We start from the raw sequence: 24,349 nt of genomic DNA on the forward strand, positions 1-24,349 counted from the left end.
AAACTTTTGAAATCCAAGCATGTGGTAGATCTTCAAAAAGCTGATTTAAATACTATGACAAAAATGATGCACAAATTTAAATTGAGTTTTTTTCTTAATTCCAGATTCCAGCAAAATTAGAAGTTATATTTAATCCTATATTTCTGTGCTTGTATTCAGATTGAGGTATAGTAAGCCAAGCTTTTAAGCAAAGAATAGGAAAATGACATGTTAGTTGTCTGCCTTGTTAGCAATCACTGCTACCTTCCTTTGAACTCTGTTTTCACCCAGTTTGATCTATTGTGAAGTTTATGTTAATCCCCACCAGTTCACAACTTCTGAAACCATTTCTCTTCAAAGAAAGAAAAAGTACATTTCTATCTAGTATTTCAGAAGCTCGCCATATTTGTTTGATTATAACATATAAATTAAGGAGTTATTTGGAAATAAACTTGAAATTATTGTTGAGATGTATATCTTGGCTTTTTAGTTAGGAGAGAGATGCAAGAATCAGCAATAAGATAAATTCTGTCCCCCAAAGCTCTTGTGTGTGGAGAGAAACAATTCAAATAAAAGGGTTGGTATGGAACGATAGATATGGAAGTGTGGGAAGCAGCGCATGGATACAAATATATGCTTGTATTGAAAGGTTCAAGCTAGCTTCTTAAATGACTTGATAGAGACTTGTAATGTAATTTATTGCTGTATTCTCCCAATGGGCAACTGGATTTTTTATATACTTAGAGATTTGCAGACTCCATATTAGTTTAAATTATTTCCCATTGTTTTTGAGAATCACATAAACATGCATGAGATTATTAGTGAACTTTTATGTTATCTAAGGTCGCAATGACAAATGATCACTCCTATTTCACTTTTAAATCTGTTTTTTCCCATTTTTTAACACTTATCTTCATTTTAAACATGCTCTCACTAGCATAAAGTAGACTGCATTTATTCCTACTGTGACACCTGCCTAAGCTTTCTATTTCTTTCTGTGAATCATCTTTTTAAGTGTAGCCTATCACTTCTTCAAGAACTCAGTTCAAGGTCTATTACACAATACATTGTCCAAGCACTGCAGCACTGAAATGCTTAGACATCTTCATTCTCCTGCCAGTAGATTCACAATTGACACACTATCATTACTGCTAATGTTTCATCCCAAACTCTTTCTTAATGCTTTATTGTACAAATATGTTATGTTTATGTGTTTATAAACATGTATTCAGTATCAAGTAATGTATCCATTATTCTGTGAATGTATTTCTTTTACTCACTAAAGACAGAACAATACCTGTAACACAGTTTACGTAATCGATCTACCATATTTACAGTGAAAAGGACCCAAATTTGTTGTGGTCTCAGGCAGCCAGTTCAAGGTCACCAGCTTGAAAGCCACACCTCCCTCTCCTACATGATCTTATCCGCCTACCTATGACACTTACCAATCATGATCTGGAACCTGAGAGAGGGCGGTATTGTGTTGGTGCGTAACCATTCCCCTCACAAACCCCTCAATAGGCCCATGCTGGGGAGAGAGGGCTCTGTGCCTCATCTGTGCCTCATCTGCTTTCATCACTCTTGCACTCTCCAGCACCTGTTTGCTCTGTGGCTGTCCAAGGACAGACTCTGAGGACGGGTCGTCCCTGAGCATGGTCCCTGTATGTCTGTATTACTCAGCCTCTGCTCACTGCTTGGCCAAGTCAGTGAAGTTGCTAATGCAAAGATGCTTTGTATTTCTAGTTTGTCTACTTTCAAGAGTTCCAGGAGAGATAAGTCCTACAACAATGGAAAATGGACAGGGAGGCCAGGAAAAAGTGAATGTTTGCAGTTTTGTGTGTCCAGATTGTTTGTTGCATGTCTCTTAGGATAACTTATATTGCTGGGGAAGCTGGGACATAGGTTTTCAGTTTACTGGATGGGCTTCATGGTAAGGGTTATTTGTACCTTTCAGGGTTTCAATTCAGAATGGATAACCACTGGACTTGCATTTGCTAATTTCTGGTGTGTCCTCTCATCACCAAGATTGATTAACAAAGATTCCTTAATACATCCTAGATATATCTGGCATGGTACTTTTTGCATGTTAAGTATGCAATGTAAATATAAATGAGATGACAAAAAAACTGCTACATCATTTTTATGTGTCAAGTATTCCAAAAACATATTTCTAGATAAATATTAATCGCATAAAAAATTCTTGTTTCTATAGAGAATGATTCACACTTTAAAAACTGGCCTTATGTCACAGTGCTAACACTAGATGTAAAACTGGATTCCGAAACACAGAGAGGGAAAATACAGGTTTTAGAGGTTTTGTTTGTTGGCTATTTAAGAAGTAGAAGTAAGGCAAAATATATGTGTGTAAATACACTCTAAATTGAAACAACAAAACTGCAATCATTACATATCCACCTAAATCTACATAGATTGCTTCAAATCCATAAGTCATTAGACACGTCAACTAAAAGCCTTTTACGCAAAGGGATATTTTCAGCATTGAACAAATGCATTCTTTTTGTTTAAAATATATTTCATGTTTCTAGTTAACATAAGCTAAATGAAACTAAGAAATTAAGTAAGTCATATACAGACTCCCTCAGTTCATAAAATTTAATTTTTACCAGAGTAAATTTATTCCCATATAATTATCTGAAGGCATGCTCAATTCTGACATTTTTTTCAAGCTTGGTTTTCTGCTTTATTTTTTCAGTTCTGAATTTAGTCAAGGAAACTAAGTTCAATAGAAAATATTGAAAAGGTATAAAATTATGTTAGCGCATTTCAGAAAAATTAGGAAAGAAACCTAAATTTACTAAGACCATGCAAACACAGACATAAAACAAGTATTTATCATTGAAATAGCATGCATTTTTAGAAGTTTATGAGCCATATCCATTCATTCTATTACCACAGACAGAGTTGTTTCCATAAGTAAATTGAACTTAGATAATGGAGGGAAAAAATAATCACAAAAATCATGCAGAGTTTATAGGAACTCACCTTTAACTTTATTTTTTGAAGCAGCCGCTGGTGCCAAGCAAAGGTTGCACAAGAAGAAAAGAATAAACAAATTAGATATTAGTAGGTTTTTCAGTAAGAAAAAAGTAAACATTGTTAGTACTAACATCTAAAAGGAGAACATTTGTGTTTGTAGTAGTAACACTGTTAAGATGCATTGGATTTATGAGAAAGACAACGACCTTAGTTATAATTTGTTAGTATGTTATCAAAATTCTGAATAACAAGAGGATGAAAAGGACCACCAGTAATTAAACTTCTTTCAAGAAATATATCAGTTTATTTTTGTAAGTTTTTCTAAAGCTTAATTTGCAATCAATTAAAGAAATTCCCTAAGATATTTTAAATTCATTTCATACAATTTAACATTTAAAATTGACCTAGGTTTGAAGAAGTTACAATTTATTTGTGAAAAATCACTAGAGTCAGTTGAGTGGCTTGAGTGCTGGGTTTTCCCTCTCTAAGGACAACCTCTATCCTTAACTTTGTTTCTCTTTTCTCATAGATTTGGTAACTGAAATTTACAAAGATCAAATTAGTTGTTGAAAATAGCACAGCTGGAAATTCCATTTGGGATTCAATCCGAGGTGTATCTGACTTCAAATTCTGTCCTCTAGGATTCTGCCTTTTGCTAGGGGGAATTAAGGAAATGAGTCCCCACTAAACTGCAAGTGTTAATTCCAGAGAACCAAATCAAACTCCTCTGAATCATTAAATTCCAGCTATCTTGGTACTTGGTTGACCATGTAGTTATGAAACTAGAAAATTTTGTTACTTTAAATGAAATTAATCCCTTAGGAAATTTAAGATTATTTATATCTAGCAGTAAACATGATTTGGGGCAGAAATAAATTTAATGAGGAAATTAGAAAAGTCCTATAGGACAGTGCTTTACCCGAAGGAAGATTGCTAACCAAAATGCATAATTAGATATCTCTAAACACTTTCTGAAGTGATATATTCTACTTTAATTTGGACACTATTTTAAAATGAAGACTGAGAGAGGGAGAAGCACTTTTTTACTCTAAAAAATAATGAAGATGAACTAACCTTTCCCAACATGGGGAATATGCAGTTTTTAAGTTTGGCAGATTGAATTTTAGCAAAATTTAATCAAAATTTTAGTGCTTATCAGCAGCATATGGAAGTTTTAAAATATATACTTTACTTTTTGCTGGATATTAAAAGTGAAATAAAAATTCTAGAAAGTCCAGATACATGCCATATTCTTAAGAGAACTTCATACTTAGCAATCATAGTTCTGAGATATCTGACTATTGGCATTTATCTTCTGCTAGCTCACTTAAAATCAAACATAAATAAATCAAATAAAAATAAATCAAATAAAAAGTATCTTTTTCAGACAAAAATATGTTCAATAACAGCCATCATTCAAACTGCGCCTATTCCATAGCTTCAAAGTGAAGGGAGAATGCTGAGTAGAGAAAATGCTCACAACATCATTTCAAATATTAAAATAATTAAAATTATACACTCACAATTCATAGAACCAAAATGCCATTAATAGATGAGTAAAATATTTGTTTTAATAAGGATGTGACAAGTCACAGGATTGATACAGAGAAGCCCAATATTAAGTGCAGCATTTAAGCTCAGATACATATTCCATTATAATGAGTGGTATTATTTTACTGGGTTGTTTACTCCTAAAATCAAATTTTATACAAATTAAAAAGATTTCTCATGATACTGCAAACAATATTTATTTTACCTAATATCAGCTGAGATAATAAATGCTAATAGCTTATTAATGTTGCAAAATATAAAGCAGTTCTTTCAAAATGTTATTTTAAACTAATTTTATTTTATTTCCAGAAACAACATCTTACTTTACTCATACTTGTCAGAGTGCTTTTCATACATTTTCCCAACTGTTATATTACATTTAAATTTATTCACTTTCATACTTGCATATTTTCGATAGTTTATGTAAAGCATGATACATTTTCCTATTATTAGAATATTTGTAGTAGTTTTTTTCTACTACTAGTATTTGTGCAATATATGTTGTATAATTCCCTTATGCACTTCAGTGCAATTTTTTTTTCTTTAGGATACATTTTAAAACTTCTTTTCTGTTTTTATCAGAAAAACACAGACAATATCAATCCTTAAATAGTTCCGACAGAAGGCTCTGTATGTTTGGAAAGGAACTGTGTAGTGGCGTTGAGTGCTCTAAAATAAGAATGAGCCAGAAAAAGACAAGGACAGAGAGAAAAAGGTACAGAACATGTTTCTCAAAATAACTGATACACTACAAAGCTGTTAAGTCTTTTAAGTCAAAATCTGCCCCATTTAATTCCTGGCAATTTGTTTTTCCAATTAAAGTTCAATTTTTAATCATGTAGTATAATTATAGTACCTTTTAGAGTTCCAAGAAACTTTAATTATTTTCATTTTCATGTAATTTCTTTTAAATTGCTTTAAAACTATGCAAACCTGAAAGACTTATTTTTATGTTATGATACAGTTTATTTGCCTCAATTTCCCTTAAATAGTTCAGTACTTCAGTGTGTTCACTTGCATACAGAAATAAGAATTCTATTTCAAGTGAATTCCTATGTGAAAACTTTAAGTGTGAATAAAAAGAGAAAGTGTAAAACGTTATAAATTTTAACACAAAATAATTAGTGCCTAATATGCAGGAGCTAGACCTAATGTTTTATAAAAATCCATTTTGCTACAAGCAAAATAAGGTTAGAGAAAGCAAAATTCTTACATTTCTCAATAACATTTTCCAATACTAAATGATGACAGAGGATTTTACCCTTAGATGATTGAGCAGGTACCAAAATAAAATAAAAAGGAAAACAAAAGCTTTATGCCTGTTTCTGAGTGTGTTCAGGCAGCAAATACTAGGTTAAGCTGGTTAATATAATTGGAAAGAGGCCAGGCTACTGAGCTTGTTAGCCCAATTATAATTCTCTGCATTTGCAATAAAAGAAGCTAAGATGACAGCAATACTGTCATCAACGTCATGTTCAATATTTGTAAGATTTTCCATTGTCAGCACAGCCCAATTATAAGTCAATTGTAAAGTGCACATAGCACACTGCCCAAAAATGACTAAAAATTTTCTTGAAATACAATTTAACTGTTCATATTTAAAAATGAAAAGAAAATCTAAGACTTGGATCAAAAAAAGTTTCAGATTATGACATCACTATTCTTTACGTTTTTAGTAAATATAGTTAAGTGTTCACTAAAACACGTCAGTTGTTTACACTGTATTTTCAGAGTATTAGTTACATTAAGTCATAAGTAATCATAATTATAGTATTAATGATGTAAAACTGGTGGATATGCATTTGAGGGAAAAAAGCAAGCAAATAAATATCTGAATAGTAATGGGATTTCCATAGCGACTTCCATTTACATGTTAAAGATATAGTGAATGTGAGTCATATTATCAATATCTAAACACTCCAATAGAAACAGCATAATGGAAAAGTACACCTAATTCATTAGGTAACTAAACTGATTAATCAGTGTCACTGTACTAGGCACTTGTCTAATTGTGTGAAGAAGTTTTCACCATTGGCCAGCAACATTTTTGAGAGTTGGAAATTCCACAGCAGCATTTCTTGAAATACAGCACCAGCACTGTGAAAGGTGTGTATTAAACCCCATGGGAGACTACATAAAACTTACATGCATTTTTTCTTCCTTTTTGAACTTTGAAAAATGAAATAAAAATATAAAAAAGAATGCCATTTGCCAATATCTAACCAAAAAATTAATTAATTAATTAATCTAATATATCACCAAAACTATGTTCCAGAGCAGACAAATGAGTAAGTTTCCAGACCACAAAGATACGTGGTCACAAATTTATAACTATATCACCCCACAGGGTGAATCTATGGTAATCAGTGCTGGCTGATCTTGATTGCTTTTTTTTCCTACTTTATTATTAATGCTATCATTTTATGATACAGTTCCATATTCCCTCATCCCCTCCCCAAATCCCTTCCCCCCACCTAGTTCCTCTATATCATTACTAACATATAGTTCTTCATACTCAGTCATATGCCCATCATTTTCTTTCTATTGTTGATTTTGTATCAAGACATTTCATTTAAGGGGATGTACAGTAGCTGTGAAATGGTGACTAAGATCCAGATGTGAGGATGCAGTGTGGTATGCATTTCGGCTTCCAGACAAAGATGGACTTACAACAAAACAGTTTACTATATCCTGACAATAGGATTCTGGACGCTCTGATCTTGATTGCTTTTTACAAAGAAGGAAATCAACAATAGAAAGAAAAATAGAAATTTACAATGCTATGAAGTTAAATAACATATTACTAGATATGACAGTCTCCATTACATAGCTACTTACTATACATCCCCTTAAATGAAGAGCCACAAAACAAAATCAATATCAGGAAGAAAAATGAAATTAATAACACCAAGAAATTAAATAACATGCTACTAAACAACTGACGTGTAGCTGAAGAAATAAAAATCAAGAAGGGGATGTACAGTAGCTGTGAAATGGAGACTAACATCCAGATGTGAGGATGCAGTGTGGTATGCATTTCTGTTTCAGACAAAGATGGACTTACAATGAAACTGTTTACTATATCTTAACAATAGGATTTTGGACTCTCTGCCATTGTCCATGCCCACAATTATGGACATATGACTGTGTATGAAGAACTATAGTTTAGTAACGATATAGAGGAACTAGGCGGGGGTGGGGGTGAGAATTGGGGCTGGGATAAAGGGAAATATCAGGAATCTACTGAACTGTATCAAAAAATGGTAATAGTAATAATAAAATGTAAAAAAAAAACAAAGAAGGAAGTCACACTGATTTGGCAAAAGCAAGTGTCACTATATCTAATTTATCAAATCTCGCATTATTTCAATGTTTAAGACACAAAAAGCTGAATATCTGGTTTTCGTTTGTAGACAGTCATTTTTATCCCTGTCTTTTGTTATCATTATTCTCTGTTGATACAGCATGATTAAATGCACATTCCTTTCACTAACCACCTGGGAATTATTTAAAACAAGATTGTTCTTAACTTTCAACTACAGGCATCCAAACACTAAAAATTTTCTCTAAGTTTTATAAATTTCATGCTAGGAAACACATGTAAAAACAATGTTCAAATTGTTCAATTTTTTTTTCTACAAAAATTGTGACATGGAGTAATCAGACATTTCAGGAATAGATATTCCCAACAGAAGCATCCTAATAAACAATAAATAAATAAATAAGGGTGTGGAGAGGGGAATCACCATCCGTGCCTGGCTTGTGGCTCAACCAACTAATCCTCATCCTGTAGTACCAGCCTCCGATAGCTAGTTCGTGCCCTAACTGCTCTGCTTCCAAAGCAAGTCCCTGCTAATTGTCTTGAAAAGAAGAGGAGGATGGCCCAAATCTTTGAGTCCCTGAACCCACATGCCAGACTTGGAATAAGTTCCTGGCTTCAGATTGGCCCAACTCTGGCCCAAGCAACCATTTGGGGAATGACTGAGCAGATGGAAGAAATTTTCTCTCTCTCTCTCTCTCTCTTTTTCTCCATGTGTGTATGTGTTTCTGTCTGTCTGTCTCTGTTCTTGTTTCTCTCCCTGTCTCAATAATTCTGACTTCCAGGTAAAATAAAATAATCTTTTCCTTTTTTTTTTTTAATTACAGCTCTGCAATTCCTAAGACATGACATTTGGGCAATAGTTTATTACCTTTTTCACAATATAGTTAAAAGTGACTACATGATTGCTTCTGCCTCATCATGAAAGGATATAATAACACTAAAGAAGCAGCCAACATGGACAGCATGATGCCTTTACATTGAACTTTGTAAGCTTGTCAAACATAGTGAAAGAAAAATACAGTAGAATGATGTAAATAATTTTCATATTTTGGTTATTTAGCAAATAATACTTCAACGATTTATTGATTCAAAAGTCAGAGTTAAACAGAGAGAGGAACAGACAGAGACAGAGAGATTCCATCCACAGGGTCACTGATTAGAAAAGCACTGGATTGGCCAAGCTGAAGCCAGAATCTTCATTTGTGTCTCCTAGGGTGCAGGGGCCCATGCTCGTGGACCATTCTGTACTATTTCCCCAGGTGAATCAGCAGGGATTTGGATCCAAAGCTGGGCAAGCAAGGACTTGAACCTGAGCTCACATGGGAGGCTGGCAAAACAAGAACGTAACCACTATGCCACAGTGCTGGCTCTTTTAGTAATTAAATTTCAGAGAAAATAGTAGCCAGAAAGATAAGTTAATGGTCCCGATAACAAATTGTAAAATATATTAAATATTTATAGAAAATCTTCATGTGCATTGTGCATTACTTTTAACTATCATCATGTCTTAACATTTTTTGTAATACGGCTTGAGACAGTGTATATAAAAAAGCACCCTATTGGATACATATTGATTTTTTTTTTAATACAGGGAAGAGTGTATGTTGTTTAGTTACTTGTGACAACTCTAAAACAATCATGTATCATTTAATATGATTGGTTTATAAAAAATTCTATCTTGGGCCCGGTGTGGTGGCCTAGTGGCTAAAGTCCTCGGCTTGCACATGTCGGATTCTAATACCAGCAGCTCCACTTCCCATCCAGTTCCCTGCCTGTGGTCTGGAAAAGCAGTCGAGGATGTCCCAAAGCCTTGGGACTCTGCATCTGAGTGGAAGACCTAGGATAAGTTCCTGGCTCCTGGCTTCAGATTGGTGCAGCACCAACCATTGCAGTCACTTGTGCTACACTATTGGAAAGCTGACAGGTACAACTCTGCATTAGTAATGAATATGGTTTTCAATTAGAGATCCAAGTATCACTTAGAAAATACACTTATTTTTTGCAACCTAATTATGGGAGACTGGATTAAATGATGTGAAGTACCACCTGGGAATTAAATTGGTTCTAAGGGTTTATAGCATGACTCCACAAGTGGTACTAGAAGCAGAAATGGGATCAAAAAAAGATTAGCCAGAGTTACAACCATGTTTTCATAAGATAGGTATCTAGTTATTGAAATGAAAGAACTAGAGAAATATTAACTCAGCACCATGCACTGTTTGGAGTATGCATTAGGAAAACGTAATTATGAAGAAAACATAAATTTAATAATCACGCAATAATGAGTTAACTTTTAAAAAGCTGTACCAAAAAAGAAGGTGGCTATTAGTAACTTAATGCACTTTCTCTAATATGCCTCATTATGATTTCAGCTAAACTGATCAATTAGAAGAATTAAAAAGAAAGTTATACAGCATATGATAAAGACAGGTTCAAGGATTCTTTAGTACAGGGTTAAATACTATTTTGCTCTGCTGTTTGTCTTGCAAGTGAGGACCTGAATATGGTTGAAAGTGTCTTCTAAAATGTGTCAGCCATTAAGGGAAACAAGATGGCGGAATAGGGTAAGGACACATTTAAACACAGAGATTAACCTTAGCCAGAAAGAAGCAGAAAGGGAGTATTCCAGGGAATAGGAGAGGGCAGAATGACATCAGAGGGACACTGGAGACCAACAGACACAGGAAAGCAGCAGACACAATGATGTGATGTTGCTGTGACTAATACCCCAGCAGCAATCAGCCCGTGGGCATCTGACCTGCATCTGTAGCCAGAGCTCCCTTACGGACAAGGTGGGAAGGGACTTTCACTGGGAGCTCAGGAGGTGGACCCAGACAAAGAACTGCCCATCCTGCAGGTCTGTTTGATTTGACCAGGGGTATAGAAAGAACAGCAGATCACAGAGAGGCAGTGAGAGACAGGGTGGATTTCACAGCCCAGTCTGCCCCTTAGAGGCAAACAGGGCACCAAGTTACATAAGGAGACAGAGACTAGTGGACAGAACTGCACATTCAGTGAGTGGGAAGTGAACTCATTTCTGGCTCAGTGAACTGTAACAATATGGCATCATACAGGTTTCACCCAAGTTAGGTCCATGTTGCTCTCAGACCTGACAGCCAGCAGATCAAGAACTCTAGTAGTGGCCCATCAGGAGCCATTTTGTACAGTGAGACAAACAAAAAGCTTTAACACTGCAGGGACAATAGTGGGCTTCACATGTGCTGAGCTGAGAGCGAATTCACTTTGCTCAGTGCAATGCACTGGTCTCACGGGAAAATAATACATAGTTTGGGATTGTATGCGTCAAAAGGGTTCCGTGTGGCCTTCAAACCTAAAGGCCAAGAGGTTGCCAGAAGGTATAGAAAAAGAAGTTGGGTTCAAATATATATATTTAATGGGGCCCACCGCAGTAGCATAGAGGGTAAAGTCCTTTCCTTAAACATGCCAAGATCCCATATGGGCACTGGTTCTAATACCAGCAGCTCCACTTCCCATCCAGTTCCCTGTTTGTGGCCTGGGAAAGCAGTTGAGGATGGCCCAAAGCCTTGGGACTCTGCACCAGTGTGGGAGACCTGGAAGAAGCTCTGGGCTCCTGGCTTCAGATTGGCTCAGCTCCAGCCATTGCGCTCACTTGGGGAGTGAATCATCACATGAAAGATCTTCCTCTCTGTCCTCATCTCTGTATATCTGACTTTGTAATAAAAATAAAGAAATACACACACACACATACACATATATATATATATTGAAATAAGGGTAAATTTCCCTAACTTGGAGAAAGAATTGGGAAGTACCACCCAGGAGAAACACAGAACTCCCGATAGTGTTGAGCAAAAATGATCTTCACCACGACACATGATAATCAAGCTGTCTTCAAGCGAACATAAGAAGATCCTTAAAAGTGCACATGAAAAAAAAATCATTTGACAAATAAAGGAATGCCAGGTAAATTCACAGGGGACCTCTCACAGGAAACTCTGGAGACCAGAAAAGAAAGGAGTGACATATTCCAGATTCTAAAAGCAAAAACTGTCGGCCTAGGATAACGTACCCCACAAATTTACCTTAGTCTTTTAAAATGCAGTAAAATTTTCCACAGCAAAGAAAACTTAAAAGAATATTCCTCTTCCAAACCTGCCCTATAAATGATACTTAAAGATATTGACAGAGAAGCAGAATAACACCAAACAAGACCAAAGGCAAATTTGCAGAAGATCACAGTAAACTAACAACAGAAGACTAAATCAGTGAACAACCCAGTGCTAGAATGACAGGACCAAATTACCATCCATTCATATTAACCCTGAATGTAAATGGCTTAAACTCATCAATCAAACATCATAGATAAGGAAATTGGGTTAAATAATCTATTTGTGGCCTCCAGGAGACATCGCAGCAGTAAAGATCAGTGGAAACTGTATCTCATGGATTTTGATTTTTTTTTTTTTAGTTTCATCTCTTCAAAACTCGTTCTCATTATTTCTTCACTGACTCACACATCATACAGTAACATTTTCTTCAAAAGGTTCTTAATTTTCCTTCTCATTTCTTCAGTGTCACATTAGTCATTCAATAGCATGTTATTTAACTTCATGGAGGGAATTTTTAATTTCTGTTTCTTCCTCTTGATTTTGTTTTGTGACTTTTCGTTTTTAATAGGATAGATAGTAATTGTGTAACAGACTATCATATCCAGATATGTGGTTATACTGCAGCATGCATCTCTACTTCTAGAACAAAGATGGACTCCCAGTGAAACTGTTAACTGTATCTTGCCAATGGGCTGCTGGGCTCTGCCACTGTCGATGCCCACAATGCCGGACATATAAGTGTTTATGAGGAACTATACTATAGTAATGATATAGGGGAACTCAGTGTGTCGCGATGGGGATTTTGGGAAGGGTGGAAGGAAAATCCTAGGGCAATTGAACTGTATAATAAAATGATAATAATATTAAAATACATTAAAAAATAATGAGTCAGCCATCATGGCGAGTTCTCCACTGTCCGTTCTCCGATAGCATCTAGGTTACGCTTATGGTTAGGCTGTGACTCTCTGGAAAGAAACCTCTTATATTAAAAGTGCTCATGAAAAGAATACACATACTCAAAACATCCTGTATTTAAACCACGATCATTCAAGGAGCACTTAAATCCTCTTAGAGTGTCGTTTTAATAAAAGAAATCAAGGAAACATGAGCATTTATATTAATATTATTTTCAGATTCTTTAAATGTGGTCTCTAGCTGTTTTTAACAGTAGTTCAGTATAATCCAGTTCTTCTGACACATAGATGTTGTGTTAATGGAAGTCTGAATAAGGGACTGAAGAAATGGGTGATTAATTTAATTGTAAGAGCAAGTTAGTAACTGGACTATTGATTCTTGCTTTCAGTGGATAATGTAATTAGAGAACCTCCTGGCTTCTCTTCTGCACATTCTTTTCTGCCTCTAGTTGACCTTTGCACTGTATATTGGTATTTTAGTTTTCTGATCTACTTTATCATACTCTGGATGCCATGCATCTCTCTGAGTTAGCATGAATGACTCTACCGTGACTGATATATTAATACCAATAAAATGATCTGTACTGCATAAAATATGATGTAACAGAAATAATTCACATTTTATTTAAAAATTGGGTAACTGAAGATACATTATATTGATGTCTGAATTTAAAAAGCAAAAATTCAGCAGCAATATATACAAAATTCTTTAGCCATGTATGTTTCACAACTGCATTTAGTGACAAACAAAAGCATATATTAAATGCATTATAGTTAAATCTACTTCAGCAACATAAGATTTGTATTTTTAAGCAGAATATTTAAGTGATTTTAAAGTCACATATATAAATAAATTTTTTAAAAATATGACCTTGAATTCTGTGGCAAGAGCAGTGTTAATAAACAAAAATAGTGATTGGAAAAGAAGCTAATATAATTTGGACTAGGCATATTTTTCATCAGTCAAATATTCTGAAAATGGAAAGATATTTATATCATAGTGTCAATATTTTGAGAGGAGATTTCAAAAATAGTTAGTTCTGATTGGTAAAATGCCAATAAGAAACATTAAGCATGTCATATTAAAACAAGGTGAAAGAAAAGGGGTAGAATTAAAAAAAAAAAGAGCCTATTGGGGAGTACTTACAGCATTTTCTGCATTCCAATTTTGTGCAAATTTCTTTGAAAGTTTGACTCTGCCAGAAAAAGCATTTGTGAAAATGCTTTTTCAAACAGTGTCCATTATCGAAATACGATCAAGTGAGAAGAGGATGCAAAGAGAGACATGCAAACCGCCCTAATTACAACCGCCATAATTACAATGTACTAATCAAGCTACTTTGTATTTTACATGTGAAAGCAAATTAGGTGGCAAACATCTTAGAATGTCATGAACTGTTTCTCATCTCTGGAATCTCGCAAATATTTTAGGAGAACAGCTACATGCAAGCAATTACGGATACAAAGAAATAAATTAGATTTTATTATCCATTCAAGAAACCATTGTCATTACTTAATATTTACATTAGAGACAATCAATTTGAAATGATATTCAAAAGACTGTCATTCAGGATAAGCTTTTCCACTAGAGAGGACATCATGTTTTTTATCAAGAAAATTAAGTGATTCAGAAATACATTCCACATTCTCACTAACTCTATCTCAGAATGTTCTTGAATACAAGTGGGAAGACTACACACCTTGCTAGAAAAGTGGGTGGTTACTTTGACTCATAAGATAGTGTACATATTTTCATTGATTTGTGTACATTTTAGATCAAATCCTACAATTACCAGGATTTAAATATTCAATAAAATCATAATGATGCAAATAGTTATATTTTAGAAAAATATCCACTTGTGCATGAGCCAATGGCACCTCAAACTGATGCGAAAAATCTCCACTTCTCAAGAAGAGAGTGGGGTGGGCCTAGCGCAGTGACCTAGCAGTTAAAGTCTTCATCTTGAAAATGCCAGGATCCCATATGGGCGACAGTTCTAATCCTAGCAATTCCAGTTGCCATCCAGCTCCCTGCTTGTGGCCTGGGAAAGCAGTCAAGGACGAACCAAAGCATTGGGACCCTGCACCCATTTGGAGGAAGGTCCTGGCTCCTGGCTTCAGATCGGCGCGGCATGAGCCATTGCAGCCGCTTGAGGAGTGAATCATTGGACGGAAGATCTTCCTCTCTGTCTCTCCTCCTCTCTGCATATCTGTCTTTGCAATGAAAAATAAATAAAAAGTTTAAAAAAAGAGAGAGAGAGAGTGAGATAAGCAGCTACATCCGCCTACATCTGAACACGTGCAATGGCAATGGTAACAATGAAAACAGTAAGAATGCCTATTTTATAGATGAATATCTTAAAGAAAAATTATATTCAAACCTTACAGCATAAAATGTGTTTGTGTTTGAAAAGATAAATAAATACATATAATGTATTTTAAAAGATAGTAAGAGATATTTTCAAAAGTCAATTATGAAAACAACTAAAATTCCCAAAGTTGTGCTGCATGAGAAGTGGAACTGCTGTGACACAATTCAGTGTCCGTATATAATGCTTTGAGCATTTAGCCACCGAGTCACCATGCTGGACTCTTGTTCCTTGCTTGTGGCCTGGGAAAGCAGTAGAGAATGGCCCAAAGTCTTGAGACCTGTACCTATGCGGAGGAGACCTGGAAAAGGCTATTGGTCCCTATTGACACCATTTGGGGAGTCAACCAGCAGATGAAAGATCTTTCCCTCTATCTCTCTCCTTCTCTTAGTAAATCTACCTTTCCAATAAAAATAAATAAATCCAAATAAATAAATAAAATAAAATGATGTTGAAGTGGGAGACCCCAGTAGGAGAAAATCCCCATGAATTAGTAAAGAAGTGTAAATTCTGTTCCTGTTCTAATTGCGTGGGACGTGCCTAACAGAAATAGTTCCCAACACCAGAAAAGTCAACTAACTTGCTTAAGGAGTTTGAAATGAAACATTAAAGTTGAGCAATATTTCTACTTCTTTGGTACCAGAACCATTTTACTATATCTGGTGCAGAAGACATTCGAGTTTCAACAAAAATTTTAAGCTTCTGATATCAAGACCCAAAGCATTTCTGAAATGTTTTGCAACATAAAATGAAATATGACTTTACCAGTAGCATTCTGCAGAAAAAAGCAATGGCAAAGCAATCGTATACAGAGATAGAAGCAGTCCCATCAAAACAAAAACAGCTTATTGCAAACCGAAAGACATGACACTTGTGTTGTAGAATGCTCTCAGTGCTTTGCTTGATCACTTTGGTAGATTTAAGCATGATAAATCTGTTCAATACGAACCTATTTTGAGAAAGTTAGCTAAAGGTTTAGCAGAAAAAATACCTAGGAAACTTTCACTGAAAAAAAATATGCCTGCTCACTCCTTGCAAATTAATAACAGAAGAAAAAAAAAGAAAATTCAGGTTAAGGATCATTAAGCATTTGATGACTTAAGGTTCTGATTTGGCTCATTGTGACTTCTGTCCACTTTCTAAATTAAAAAAAAAAGTAAATATATCAAGGGTCCATTTTTCTGCATGTGAAAACATGAATAAAGAACTACGTTAGATTTTGGAGATTTGGTCTGGTGGCTAAAGTCTGTTTACATGAGCTGGGGTCCGATACAGATGCCGGCTAGTATTCTGGATGCCGCTGTTCCCATCCTCTCCCTGCTGGTGGCTTGGGAAAGCAATCAAGAATGGTCCAAAGCCTTGGGACTCTGAACCCAAGTGGGGGACTGGAAAAGGCTCCTGGCTCTTGGCTTTGGATCAGCTCAACTCCTGCCAAAGTTGAGTGAACCAGTAAACAGAATATCTTTCTGTTACTCCTTCTCTATGTAAACCTGACTTTCCAAGAAAAAATAAATAAACCTTTAAAAAAAGTGTTCCTCAAAACATTATGAAAAACCAATCATATTAAAAAAGAGCCGAATTGGCACATTAAACTCCAGGCAAATATCTTCTGTTCTTTAGCAATGCACTAAAAATATGGATGTATGGTTCAATGTGCTTTAAATTTATGGAGCTTATGTTGAAACATAAAGTGTAGATTATTTATCTTAGAATTCCAATTTTCCACAAACTTTTTAAAATCCCCTCATAGGCCTACAATACCTAATTACTTCAATAAATCAAATGAAAAACAAAATTTCACAGCAAAAATATTTTCTTTAAACTATTCTAACCCATATTTTTAATATTGATATTCATAAATATCACAGATATAAAAAACATTTTAAAACTTTTCTTAAAAAAAAAAAGTTTTATTCCTGGTACAGTGGCCTAGCACCTAAAGTCCTTTCCTTGAATGCGCCAGGATCCCATGTGGGCACTGGTTCTAATCCCAGCAGCTCTACTTTCCATCCAGCTCCCTGTAGCCTGGGAACATAGTGGAGAATGGTCCAATGCCTTGAGACTCTGCACCCATCTGGAGGAAGTTCCTGGCTCCTGGCATTGGACCAGCACAGTGCTGGCCGTGACAGTCACTTGGGGATTGAATCATCAGACGGAAGATCTTCCTCTCTGTTCTCCTCCTCTCTGTATATTTGACTTTACAATAAAAATAAAATAAAAAATGTTTAAAAAGTTTTCCGTATCTATGAATATGAATTCACAAAGAAGCACTTAAGTTAAACACTGTGAATTACAGATTGTATATATGGACACTGTGGCCTGAGGGACAGTAAGAAATTTCTTTCACAATATTGGGCTACACAGGAGAGAACCAGAAAAGGATCACATCTAGCACATGAGCAGAAGGCCTCTTGGTTGACAGAAGCCTTGTACAGGCAAATTGTATTTATACAACAATAATACATTTAACACATAAATAAAATGTTTATGTTGAGAAATTATGCTTTTCATAATTATACAAGTCATTTATATGTATGCTAATGAACATGTTGAAAATACATTCTGTTGAAAAAAGGAAATACAATCATCTCTCAAGAAAAATAATTGTCCAAAGTATAACTATTTATTGAAGTGGCCTCAAATTCCAACTACATTGGTATCAGGGAATTAGAAACTTCTAGAGGTGGAAGGTACCATTGAAGATTACTCAGTCTAACCACTTCCCAGCACTGATTCCAAATACTGTACAAACTTTAAATAGAGGCAAACTGGCAGATCTTTAGCAGCATAAACTTCAATTGTTCAATAACTCTAAAACTTGGAAGCCTTACTTAAAAATTCAAATTGACATATTACGCTCAGTCTCTGAAAACTGCATCTGAATTAGCCATACTGTCTTAACTAAAAGCCAGCAGAAGAACCTTACAAGAAGGCTGTGCCTTAAGTGCCATCCAATAGTAATCTGTCATTGTTTCAGTTGTGAAATAATTTTAAAGTTATAGTATTTTCTATAAGTTGGAAATACCTTAAAGGTTCTCCATCATCCTTTTTCAGAGATAAAAATGAAGGGTAATTCAAATCAAGACAGTGTAGAAGCCATGTGCTAAAAAGTGTTGTATAAATACTGATAACCATGCTTGGGACAAAGAGTGTGAGTCTGGAACTGTATCATCTAGGGAAGAAAACAGATATTTAATACGACATTTAAGCAAAATATCAGGAAAAACTGCTCTGTTATCATTGGCAGCATTGAGTTTTAGGAAAAATGCAACAAAACAAAAACATGACTCCAGGTAATGAGCTCTGTCTCATGCAGCATACACATGAACTTCTGCATACCTCATTCATTACACCCTCCCTTCCACTAGACTCCAGGGGTGGATGGCGGTATACTCCTGAGGTGGAAGGGGTTAGAGAGGGATTCCATTTCCTGAAATCTAAGATAATAGCTTTCCAGAAGACTGAAGTTACACACTCTGCAGACTACAGTGCCTAACATTTGAAGAGTTCATCTGCAGTATGCTGGCAGGAGCTTACAAACATGCATTGATGCTAGCAACACAAATATGACTACTCCTCCTTAACACCTCATAAAACCGCCTCTTCAAAGAGTTTTATAAATAATACGAACTAAATAATTCATGGGATTGCAGATGCCAGTCCAAATAGCCTCTTCCTTTTCAAGGTTTCAGTTTGTAGAACTGTGATCAAAAGCCTCCATCAGTCATGATAGTCGCATTTGTCCTCACTCCAAACAAACTATATTTGCATGTGAATGTATTTCATTGAAATGAGATATATAATATGCCAGCCGAGGCCCGACTAAAAGGCATTTTATGCCATTTAAATTCAGTCAAATTAAAGGCTGAATGCAACCTAAAAGGTCTACTCGCAGAACCGTAATTTGACACATCATAAACAAGAACCAGTTTTTGTCAGTGTGGGTTCAGCACTTGTCAGGAAATTGTACACAGGCACATTAACAAAGTGCTGCCTCTTAGGGAGAGATAAAATATGAGGAAGACCTTGTGTGTAAAGAAACAAAACACACAGAATGTAATGTAGTGTCACTAGTTCAAAGTGGACACATTTTTCATTGATATTTACAGAATATTTAACAGTTTCACCTGCTTAAGTGTCAACAGAAATTGTCCAAACCAACTTTTGTGCTTAAAATTTAAACTGATAATCATAGTTTGGAACTGGGGAATAACTTGGTCATCATTTAGATTAGAACAAGTAGCTTTAACTGATTAATTGAAATCTTGGTTTCACATAGCAAAAACTGGAAGTATTGATGAAACCATAAATGTAAAAACAAAATTAAAGACGAAAACTGTCATATTCATGCTTTTGAAAAATATATTATTTGAGGAGCTCGATTTCTGCTAGGGACTATTAACAAATTTTTGACAAATATTCAAATTCTCATTGCCAAAAATATTAATCGGTTTCATACAGGGAGACTTTTTAAAATTTTTATTTTTTATGCTACAGTCCTATAGGCTCAAGGATTTCCCTCTCCACGCTCCCCATTCACTGTCAACGTACTGTTTCCCCTTGTATTACTACAGTAGTATATTTCTTCATACAAAATTTGATCATTGGTTTAGGGACTGGATGAAAATCCAAAGAATAAAGAATGTTGTAGCAAAACAAAAACAAACAAACCTCCTAAACAGAATCCCTGGGTTCTCTCTCATGTTCAAGCTAACATTTTAATGATCCTTTCCGGTGCATCCCTTTTGTGCAGTTTAGGAAGGTCTAGCCAGTCTTGTCCTGTGCAAATTTCTTTTCAATTCCCTGTTCTCAATAATATTGAGCAAATATTGTAAGAAAATACGGTAAAATATGTTGTAAAACACAAATTATCTTTGTAGCTACAGCCTTCCTATGTACATAAAAAATCTGAGATGCTTATAGTTTAGGAAATATACAACACTGGTGCTGTAATAAAAAATCTTTAGATATCAGGTATAGATACCCAAGTTCTGTTGATAACTTTGGTTCAACTTTCTGTAATTCTAAAGGCCAGAAAGAAACCACATTTTAGCTGCCTCATTCCACTACTTGTACATGATTAGAGCAGTAACGCTCAGGAAATTATTTTCCTAATTATTTCATTTTTGAACTGGAAAAGCTTTCCAAACTCTTTTCACATTTGTTAGTGGGGATCCTCACAATATTTTCCGCATAGTCGGAAGCAATGGCAAATAAGAGAGAAATCTGGATCATTCACATTTTAAATCTAATTCTTCTCAAGTTCACGCTGTTAGAAAGATGAAAATGAAAATAAAAGAAAATCTTAATGTTATGATGGCAAATATTATGCACACACTTTTAAAATGTGCTGAACTAAGGAATGATGCATTTTTTTGCTTCATAAAATTTGTGGGAAAGGAGATAAATTCAAATATATACATATATATATATCAGTGTATATGTACGGTCTCTATATATATGCTGTGAAATATATATAACTTGAAAAGTGTATACATATACATACATACATAGAGAGAAAGAGGTTTTAAATATGCTGGTTCATTTCCCACATTATTGTAATAACCAGTGTAGCATCAGAATAAGTTTGTTATATATAAAGTACAGGCTAACATTACATTTATCCATTCAACTTCAAAATGTGTCCTATTTTTAATGAGAATGTGAAATTTAGAGCACATTCTGCTCCTCATTAAAAAAACATAGGGAAGTTACTAAATAACTAAGTAATTAAAATAGAGGTATTGATATTCATTTTAAGGATTTTTATCTGCATAAACTGCATTTCCAATGTTTATTTTATATAAATTGATGCGAGAACAAGTATTCATAAAAATTTGCATGTTGATGCTTGTAGAAAAAATTGTACCATATATAGGAGAAAATTTATGAAATCTAAGAAACTTCTGCCACATTTCTGTATTTTAATTCCTAGACATCAACAACTAGCAATCCTATATTTAAGTAAAAATTATATTATTTTATTTTTGTCATGCACCTCTTTGGTAAAGATGTACAGGTAAGAGTAGTTGCTAAGAATATAAAGTATATAAATTAAACTTTAAATTACCTAAGATTTAATGTGCACCCTGTACTTGTAGAAGTACATTTAGGAATTAAATGTGAGTTGAGATGTGCCACCATGAAAGTAAAACCCTGGGGCAGGCTTGCAACACAGCAAGTGGAGTCAGTACCTGCAATCCCAGCATCTTGCATAACAGCATCAGTTCCATTCCTGGCGAGTACACTTTCCAAAGCTGCCTGCTAATGTGCCTGAGAAAGCATTGGAAGATGACCCAGGTACATGAGCCTCTTCCTCCAATGCTTAAGAGATTCTAATAGTTTCAGCATCCTGGTTTGGGACTGGTCCAAACCCAGTCTGTTCCCAACCTGGCTATTACAAAATTTTGGGAAATGAACCAGCATATTTAAAACTTCTTTCTATCTGTCTCATCTTTTCTATAACTCTTTCAAATAAATAAAATAAATATTCTTTAAATGTTTTTCAAAATAAAAAGCTGCCACAATATGTTAAATTTAATGATTGTATTTTCAAATTTGCTTCATGGTGACCCTAGCAAATAATGTGCTAATATTAATATGCTTCAAGTTTTTGCCACAAAAATAGATCTAAGCAAGGAGTTTTCCGCCTTATAAGCTGTATTTTCTTCAGTAGCATAACAACTTGTGACTTTCTAATTCAAATATTTATAGTTAAGAAATGTACTTACATATCTATATTTTGGTTATATGTATGGATTTTGATACAGATAATGCCATAGGTAAATCATAAACAAGTCAAAATTGTGAAAACTGTGAAAAATTGGGAAATATGCTAAGAAATAGAATAGTTTGGGTGCAAAATGCCAACTTTATAGGAAAAGAAGAAATGGATAGTGGCACAAAACATAATATGTCAAAAGGAATGTGAATGTAAATGAGAGGAAGCCAAGAGGTGGAGATATAGCAATATATATTGCAAGCAGACACTGATGAGGGCAGATGTAGAAAAATGATTATCAACTTTAGACCCCTAGAGCAACATGAATGAAATCTCATCCTTGTGTTCTGGGAAATAAAACAGGCAAGTTGGATAGAAATAAAGAGAGGCTTTAATTATCTAAAAGTAAATTGGGAGCAACCCATGATAATACTGAAGTGGGGTTATTATAGAACACAATGTAGAGTTAATTCAGAAATCAGTTTGTTCAAAAACATCAACAGCTGGGTTTAATAATAGACACAATGAATCAGAAATGAATAAAACCTTAAGATGGAAGATTATCTGAGCAATTCTAATCATACTATTAGATTTACTAAGAAAATAAACTGACGAAGAAATTAAAGAGGAAGTTATTTGTACAAATAAAGATTTGATAAACATTTTAAAGAGACAAGTTGCAGGTCGTACTGCTAATGTACATATTCCATGAGTGTCTTTTCTATGTTTATGCTGTAATGAGCTAATTATATTGAAAAGGAATTCACTGTAAGCAATGAAAGATTAACTGTAAGGGAGGAAATTCCTATGAAACAGCAGAATACATTTTTCACAATTTAAATCAGATGCCAATTAGCTTCTTTTTTCTTGAGGATTTTGAATGTGAATTTTGGGGGGTCAGATACAACAAACCTTTTCAGCCTGTTAACAAATATTTAATGAGCTAAGCTCACAAATGCCTGGCGGATCAGTGGAGCAAGATCTAGTTAAATGTCTCAACCTGCAGAGTTCAAGAACACGTGTAATGAGGCCCCACAGAGCTCATAATCAGGATGTAACTCCTCATCCAAAATTGTAAATTGAAGAATCATCATGGAAACAATGAAAAAGTAGCAGAGGGCTTTTGCCAAGTATCTATTTACTGCGACTAAAATGATCTGCATAACATTTTCTGCCATGTTCATATAATATCTACTTCAAGCGTTTAATATCAAGCTTAAAACAGGAGCCATTTTCACTTACTGTGAACTTGAACAAACTATACCATATACCTGAGCTACATATCCTTCCCATCTAACAGGGCAGTGCCAGCATCAATTACTGACATTTGGAATTGGAATGTAAATATCAATGAAGCAATATGTATAGGAAGCTCAATAGTAAGATATTATGGAAATATTTTTCATCCACCAATAATGAAGGCACTTTTGAAATTGTTTCTGGAAGATTTGTTTGAAAGGACAAAATTACAAGTGTTACAGAGGGAGAAGCAGAGATACGGTTAGCCAATATGGAGAGACATGTCATCCACCTGCTGCAGAACTCGTCATTTGGTCATAATGGCTGGGCCAGGTCAAAGCAGGATTCAAGAGCTTCTTCCAAGTCCCCAAAACAAAGGGGTCCAGGTAGTTGGGTCATCTTCTATGGCTTTTCCAGGTACATTATCATGGAGCTGGATTGAAAGTTGAGCAACTGGGACAAGAACTGGCCACCATGACAGTAGAGGCATGCGGTATTGTAGGCAGTGGCTTCATTTAATACACGACAGTGCTGGCTTCAACATTTAAAAATCTTACCCCCATGCTGGGCTTGATGGTGTGAGGAGGTGGTGCCTTGGGGAGTTAGTTACCCACCGTGGGTATAACATTCACTAGTGGGATCAGTGCTCTCACCAAGACATTTGAGAACGTGCATGCTCTTTTTTCTCCTGTTTCATCTGAGAGCATAATGAGAAGATAGCTATTTGTAATCTACAAAGTGGATAATCTCCAAAAATTAGACCATTAAGGCACCCTCATTCTCCAGATATGGAAGAAATAAACATTTTTTGCTTAAATGACTCAGTCAGTGTTACTATTATAGGATTCCAAACTGACTAAAACATATAGACAGAATTTGTGCATAAAATTTGTCACATGTATTGATGTGATCTGTTTCCTTACTCTGTTTTTGTGCACGCCTTGATTCTCTGTTTACCCTTGAAGATCCATTATCCTACAGAGAACTTTGTATTTAGCAAGTACATGTAGAAGCTTATGTGTTTAAATAAGGACCAGTTAATTAGCTGGCACATCATTTAACTCTCAGAAATAAGTCATGAATCAATAAAATGTCTTCCAACATTTACTACATATTAATGCTGTTTCATATGTGCTGTTTTCTTTTCATCTAATTAGAGAATA

General features: G+C 34.9%; 1 protein-coding gene across 2 annotated transcripts in view; it reads right to left on the bottom strand.

Annotated features, from left to right (window-relative positions):
* CADM2 (cell adhesion molecule 2) overlaps nucleotides 1–24,349 on the bottom strand; it is a 954,869-nt gene that overhangs the window by 254,290 nt on the left and 676,230 nt on the right. Inside the window, exon 2 of one of the 2 annotated variants that reach the window (XM_040980623.1) lies at nucleotides 2,986–3,012. The exons of the other annotated variant lie outside the window; for it this stretch is intronic. Coding sequence (XP_040836557.1) covers nucleotides 2,986–3,012 — 27 coding nt within the window. The remainder of the gene's footprint in view (nucleotides 1–2,985; nucleotides 3,013–24,349) is intronic. 2 annotated transcript variants of the gene reach the window in all.

The sequence above is a fragment of the Ochotona curzoniae genome, unplaced genomic scaffold, assembly GCF_017591425.1.
Source record: "Ochotona curzoniae isolate NIBS_2020 unplaced genomic scaffold, NIBS_Ocur_1.0 contig_3498, whole genome shotgun sequence".
Lineage (NCBI taxonomy): Eukaryota > Metazoa > Chordata > Mammalia > Lagomorpha > Ochotonidae > Ochotona > Ochotona curzoniae.